The sequence below is a fragment of the Miscanthus floridulus genome, chromosome 2 (genome assembly GCF_019320115.1).
Source record: "Miscanthus floridulus cultivar M001 chromosome 2, ASM1932011v1, whole genome shotgun sequence".
NCBI classification, from domain to species: Eukaryota; Viridiplantae; Streptophyta; class Magnoliopsida; order Poales; family Poaceae; genus Miscanthus; species Miscanthus floridulus.
Window position 1 is genome coordinate 50,349,734 of NC_089581.1, and position 6,988 is coordinate 50,356,721.

At 50.1% G+C, this 6,988-nt stretch overlaps 1 protein-coding gene across 1 annotated transcript; it reads left to right on the forward strand.

The window, feature by feature from the left end:
- The first annotated feature begins 1,974 nt into the window (after positions 1 to 1,974).
- On the forward strand, positions 1,975 to 2,280 carry LOC136536523 (uncharacterized mitochondrial protein AtMg00810-like). Its single transcript, XM_066528789.1, has one exon. It carries the CDS (start codon positions 1,975 to 1,977, stop codon positions 2,278 to 2,280), a length of 306 nt encoding a protein of 101 aa, XP_066384886.1.
- Positions 2,281 to 6,988: the final 4,708 nt, after the last annotated feature.

Genomic DNA, 6,988 nt, shown 5'->3' on the forward strand with positions numbered 1-6,988 from the left:
ACCCTCCCCACACCTTCCTTTTAGCTCGCTCCTACCTGGTTCTAGAGGAGAGGTATGATCGGGAACACGCCAAAGCAGCATAGCACCACGTTCTTCTGACCGCCAGCGGCGCGCGTTCCACCACTCCGTCTGCCAGTGACGATGGATCTTCCTGAGCTCCTCGGCCCACGCCGCCGGTCCCTAGCAACGCTCCACGATCTGACAATTCCCATGGTTCCAAGAAGCAGGGACGTGGGCGCGGCTCTGGTCCACCGAGTGGTTCTGGTCCACGTCCTTAGGGCACTGCGTGGACTCCGGGTCTCACGCATATGTTCAGACGCAATTTCAGCTTCCTCTCATTTCTCTCCAAACCGATAATGGCAAGGATTTCGATAATCACACTATGCGCACACATCTTACTGCTCATAGCATTGCTTTTCGTCTTTCGTGTCCTTACATCTCGTCTCAGAATGGGAAAGCCGAGCGTATCATTCGAACACTGAATGACTACGTTCGCAGTCTTCTTCTTCATGTCGGCATGCCACTTCATTCTGGGCTGAAGCTCTATCCACAGCGACATATCTTTTGAATAGGCGCACATGCCAAGCTACTAGCCATCTCACCCCCTTCCAGCTTCTACTTGGTGCCCCACCCAACTATGACAACCATCGTGTCTTCGGTGCCTTTGCTTTCCTAACCAAGCTGCAACTGTGTCTGACAAGCTGAGTGCTAGGTCTACGACATGCATATTTCTAATCATCGCGGATATCATTGCTTTGATCTTGCAACTCGCTGTGTTCTTACCTTCCGTCATGTTACTTTAGATGAACACCGGTTCCCTTTTCGCGCCGCTTCTTCAGATTCTTCAGTTACACCCTCTGAACGATACTGTTCATCATCTAGCAACAGAATATGTCGTTCTTCAACAACCTGCTCCTCTGCCGGTTTCTACATCAACGCCACCAACAGGCATTCAGGAGTTATCTGCCTCTGTTGTCACCCCTCCATCCCTCGGGACTGTCACCCCTACGACATATGCTTCTCCGCAGCTCGCCGCTTCCTCCTCACAGTCTGTCCAGCCGTCAGACTCCACTCCTTCACCAGTGCCTGTGCATCCGATGGTCACCCGCGCCCGTGCTGGCATATACAAGCTCAATCCTCGGTACGCGCTAGCCACTGATTCCGTGCCAGCTGACACTTCTAGTGCCATTTCTCCAATTCCATCCTCTGTTTGGGTCGCCCTTCGTGGTCCTCACTGGTTCGCCGCCATGGAACACGAATTCAGTGCCCTTCAGGCCAATCGCACTTGGCGTTTGGTTGATCATCCGCCGGGAGCACATATCATCTCTGGGAAGTGGGTGTTCAAGCATAAGCTTAACCTAGATGGATCTCTTGAGCGCTACAAGGTGCAGTAGGTTGTTTGCGGCTTCACACAACATGCCAGCGTCGACTTTGGCGAAACCTTCACGCCCGTCGTCAAGCCTACGATGATTCGCACTGTGCTTACCGTTGTCGCTTCTCATCATTGGTCTACCTGATAGCTCGATGTCTCCAACGCCTTCCTTCACGGCAATCTATAGGAGTATGTACACTGTCAGCAGCCTACCGGCTTTGCCAATCCCTCACGACCCGACGATGTCTGTCTTCTTGACAAGTCGCTCTACGGTCTCTGTCAGGCACCATGGGCCTAGTTTGATCGGTTCGCCAAGTATGTCATCAGCTTCGGCTTCCGCCCCACACACTCTGACTCCTCTCTCTTCATTCTTCGTTGTGGCACCGATGTCGCATACCTCCTCCTATACGTGGATGACATTGTGCTTACCGGCTTCGGTCCGGCTTTGCTAGATTCCATCGTCTCCCATCTCTGCGGTGAATTCATGGTCAAGGATCTCGGTGCCCTCCGGTTCTTCCTTGGCATCGATGTCAAACGTACCGCGGCTGGGTTCTACCTTTTCCCAGCAACGGTATGCGGAAGACATTCTAGAGTGTGCCGAGATGTCCAACTGCAAGCTGGCGGCCACACCCATTGACGCCAAGGGGAAACTCTCCACCGACGAACCGAAGATCGACGACGCCAAGAAATACAGGAGCCAGGCCAGCGCACTGCAATACCTCACGGTAACGCGCTCGGACCTGGCCTTCGCAGTTCAGCAGGCGTGTCTTCATATGCACGATCCACGTGCACCTCATCAAGCTATGTTGAAGCTCATTCTGTGGTACGTCTGGGGAACGAGCGACATGGGTTTGTGCCTCTGTGCCAGCGCCAACCTCGATGTCATGGCGTACTCCGATGCCGACTAGGTAGGCTACCCCGAGACTCACCGTTCGACGTCAGGCTGTAGTGTCTTCTTGGGTGATGCCCTGGTGTCCTTGTCGTCAAAGAGACAGCCCACCGTCTCTCGATCAAGCGCTGAAGTGGAGTACAGGGCCGCTGTTGGCTGCTATTCCTGTCTTCTACAGAAGATATGAGAATCCGTTGCTGTTCTACTCTCATTAGTTTTCTAAGAAATTTTCTTGATTTGATCTTATTATTTTTCTAAGAAATTTACCTAATTAGTTACCTATCATTAGTTTGTGTATATTATGGAGACCATCAAGATTACTTCACAACTAGAACAAGGTTCTTTGCCGAGGGCCGGATACGCTCGGCAAAGAAGCCTTTGCCCTCGGCAAAGGCTTTGCCGAGAGTTGCTCTCGGCAAAGGCCGGTCGGCACAGTACCTCACGGCAAAGGCTACTTTGCCGAGAGCCGCATCTCGGGCTCTCGGCAAAGGATTTGTCGAGGGTTAGCCGGCCGTCGGCAAAAATTTTCGCCGTGACGGGGAGAGGTCACGATAAAGTTGATCTTTGCCGTGAGCCTTAGCAAGCTCTCGGCAAAGAATTTTTGAATTTTTTTTCCAAAAAACTTTGTCGAGCGTCTGTCAGAAGAGCTCTCGGCAAAGAATATTGATAATTTTTTTGACATTTTTTGTGCCGAGAGCTATGGCTCAGTTCTCGGCAAAGGCTTCCTCTTTGCCGAGCGCTATGGTCATGCGCTCGGCAAAGCTGGGATTCTATGTGTTCCAGAATTCCTAGCTTTACCGAGGGCATGACCATAGCCCTCGGCAAAGCCACAACCAATTTTAATTTTTTTTGTTTTTTGCATTTCCAGTCAATAAATAAACATATATATGACATCCACATCACAATAAGCACATCCACATATCAATAACCACATCCACATCACATAATTCACATCCACATCACATAATTCACATCCACATCACATAGAAGTCTCGAAGTTTGAAGTCACAAACAAATCTCGACACATAGACAACCACAAGTGTAAAGTTCGACAAGCAACATAAACAAGAGGCATAGGAGGCGCCAAACTGGTCACGGCGACGGTCCGGGCTGAGAAGGCGCCACGTGCGATCCTGGGGAGTTGACGAGGAGAAGGTTAGGGTCGTTCGATGCCGCCGACTGACGCTACACAAACAAAGAAGATACAGAACGTGTTAGACAACATAAATAGATAACCAAGCACTACATGTACTTTTTACCACCACCACCACCACACCACCACCACCACCACCACCACCACCACAACAACACCACTACTACCACCAACAACAACCACACCACCATGCCACCACCTCCGCCAACCACGCAGCCACCACCACGACCACACCACCACCACCACCAACCACGCCGCCACCACCACCCATCACCATCACCACTAGCACTAGGTTTCACTAGATTTTACTAGGTTTCACTAGGTTTGACATTTAGAGAAACTAAAACATTTGTCATACTCACCGGAGTAGAATCAAGCTGAGGTGGAGGTGTAGGCTGCAGCTGACCGAGCAGGAACCGTGGGACCGTTCCACCTTGGGTCATCGCAAGACCCCGCACGTAGGAGAGCACCTCTACCATCTGCCATTGATCCTGCTCCTGCTTGGCCTCTAAAGCTGCCAGCCTCTGTCGCTCGAGCTCCTGCTCGGCCTCCAAAGCTGCCAGCCTCTGCCGCTACTACTCCCGCTCAGCCTCCATCGCCTGCAGCTGTGCCTGCAACATTTGACGCCAATGTTTCAAGATTGCGGAGCTAAGGTATGTAAAAGTCAAAGAACTAGGAATGGAAGAGAACACTTACCTGGAGTGTCGACACCACGGTCGGGCGCTGGCGTATGGCCAGTATTGAGCTCGTGCTCGCTGCTCGGATCTGGTGTAGCGAAGGAACAGAGGTCATGTCGAGGACACCGTCGCCAAGCCAGAACCGCCCGTGCTTCTTGCCTTGCCCCACCCTCATCACAAGCTCTGGATCAAGCCGCTCCTCGGTGGTCGGGTCATAGTCTGGCCCATGGATTGACCTTGCCATCTCTGTGTACATAGAGATGCGAGGGGCAATGCTGGCATTGGTGAACGACTCGGCAGGGACTTCCGGGGTCCAATCGGTGGTGGACGTCGCCTTGCCCAAGTGGGACAAGGCATATGCCTTGAGGTGACCACAAGGGCGGCCACCAAGTGACGCTGACTACAAGAAAGACAATAACATTGTTAGAGTTGTTGCAGAATTGAGTGTTAGGTTAGAGAAATGGTTTCACCTTACCCAAGCTTCTGAGAATTCGGAGATGTTTTGGCTGCCTTGATGGTGTGGTACTCCTTGCATCAGCAAACGGCGCTCGCGTGCTTCATCATGCTCCTTCTAGTCCTGGCTGAGCCACATGCCCACAATCCTCTCCCAGGCATCCGGATGCCGATTGCACCAGTTAGGAATCACCTACAGGCCATCAAGCAAATGATATATCAGAAGATCAAATTAAGGAAACTTAATCTCAAAAGAAATCAATAGTAATGTTCCATATTTACCGCAAGGTACTCCTCCTTGGTCAGCACCACCTGTCTTGCCTCGTCCTTTTTGATGCTACGCCCTTGGACCTTCGCGTAGTGCCAAATGTGCGCCTAATGATGCACGTCATGAATCATGTCCATGACGCGCTTCTTACAAGAAGCGACCGCCACCTGGTACGCCCTGTGCTCCTTGCCCTCCTTGATTCTAAAGAAATCCTGCATAAAGGCGCGAGGTATCAATTACTTATTAGAAGAATGCCCAATGAATATGATGTATCTGTGGCTAAAAGAATACAATGTGTGCCTGAAAGACTTACCGATAGGTCCCTAACGACCCGCTCCGCCTTGTTCCTGTATCTATGGCCACTACGATCCATGGCATCGGCGGCCAATTCGTAGTGGTCGAACTGAGTGGCTGGCTCGAACATGTCCGGGCTCACCTCCACCAGGCCAAGGTAGTGCTCCCTGCATAGACCTCCTAGGATGCCATTCACTTTGCGTGCCTTGGCTCCAGTCTCCACAAGTTTCTAGTTCCTATACAAGTGATTATAAAAAGTATTAGTTTGTATTTTGATTTTCAACATTTCAAATGAAGAAGTTTCGAGCACATCTTAAGTTACTTACCTATCCCCATAGGGTGTGATCAGCGGGCGGGCCGCTTCAGGTATTGGTCGACGCGGGAGCTTCGCAGGACCACGCAAGTACACCGTCGATACACCAGAGGAAGTGGATCCCCCTGCAGTCACCTCATCCCCTGAGGTGGAGGACCCCCCTGCATCCACATGCTCCATTGCGGCGATAGGCTCCTCCACGGCTGCAGGCTCCTCCACGTCTGGAGGGGTAGTCGGCTGCGTCCTGCTCGGACGCCTACGGCTCCTCCGCCTCGGCACCAGCTCTGGAGGCTGAACCAACACCTCCAGCTCCTCCTAGCTGGCGTAAAGAGACTGGACGGACCTCCTAGGTGGCATCTCCTGCATTAAAAAGGAACAAAACAATTAGCATATATAAACAATACATAATTAGAAAGAGATGCAAAATGAAGATAATTACATGCAAAATGAATATAATTACAAAAACAGATAATATTACATGTATTAGAAATGATCTCCACGATCAGGATTAGCTGGATTGTACATATCGTCATCGCTATCAACCATGTCCAAATCTTCATCCGCCTCCTCATCATCACTATCAACACCTAAGTGTAATCGGTCAAGGAACACTATGTCCTTTGGATTTTCCACCTCATCTCCAGAGTCCTCGTCCACAACCCTTTCGATGTCTGTCTCCATTTTGACTAGCCCGGTTAAGTCTATCTCAAAGCTCCCTTGTAGCCCCTCTTCATGTTGATAGAACTCTCCATCATGTGTTTTTGGGTTCAAGTTGTAATCTTCATCGTTTGGGAGAGGTAGTCTACCGTGTGGCGATATTGTGTGAACAACATACCAACCCTTAAGGTTTTCCTCGGTTTGGCAAGCATATGGACTATAATAGACTTGCTTGGCTTGTGTGGCCACAATCCATACATCATCACCTTCATAGATGGAATCCTGTCGAGTCTTGACTAGCCCAAGATGAGGGTACTATCTCGATACCTCATGATCAAACCACCAGCATTTGAATATGACAGGACTAAAAGGTTCAACTCCACAAAACTGGAGTTCGTATATTTCTTCAAGTATCCCATAATAGTCCTTGCCATCAGTTCTGGGTGTCATAACTCCAGTATTTGTGGTCCTTCGATGCGGCTGACTCTGCTCATAGCTTGTTGTGTGAAAGCGATACCCATTGACGTCATAAATGTTACATGACATGACCCTAAAGTTGAAGCCATCGGCAACCTACCGCAATTCGGCACTTATAGATGCATCCCTATAGCACTGCAAAGTTAGGCTAGAGCATTATGTTATTCACACAAACGACCAACTTGAAATCAAGAAACAAGGGGGAAGTTGGACGGTACTTTCTTTTGGAACCAAGAAATGAAATCCCACTCCTTAAGAATGGTATCAACTTCATGAGGGCGAGGTTGCCTTGATTGACGCCAGAATAGATTAACAAATTCCCTATGTAGACAAGAAACATGACGGGGCTGGATGCAGAATAGTGACGGAGTAAGTAACAAGTTCATTGAGAACTTACTCGATATACGGTGCCACTTCATCTAGGTTGGCCAACAA

Coding starts and splice junctions, on each gene's coding strand:
- LOC136536523 (XM_066528789.1), top strand. CDS start 1,975: ATGTCCAACTGCAAGCTGGCGGCCACACCCATTGACGCCAAGGGGAAA.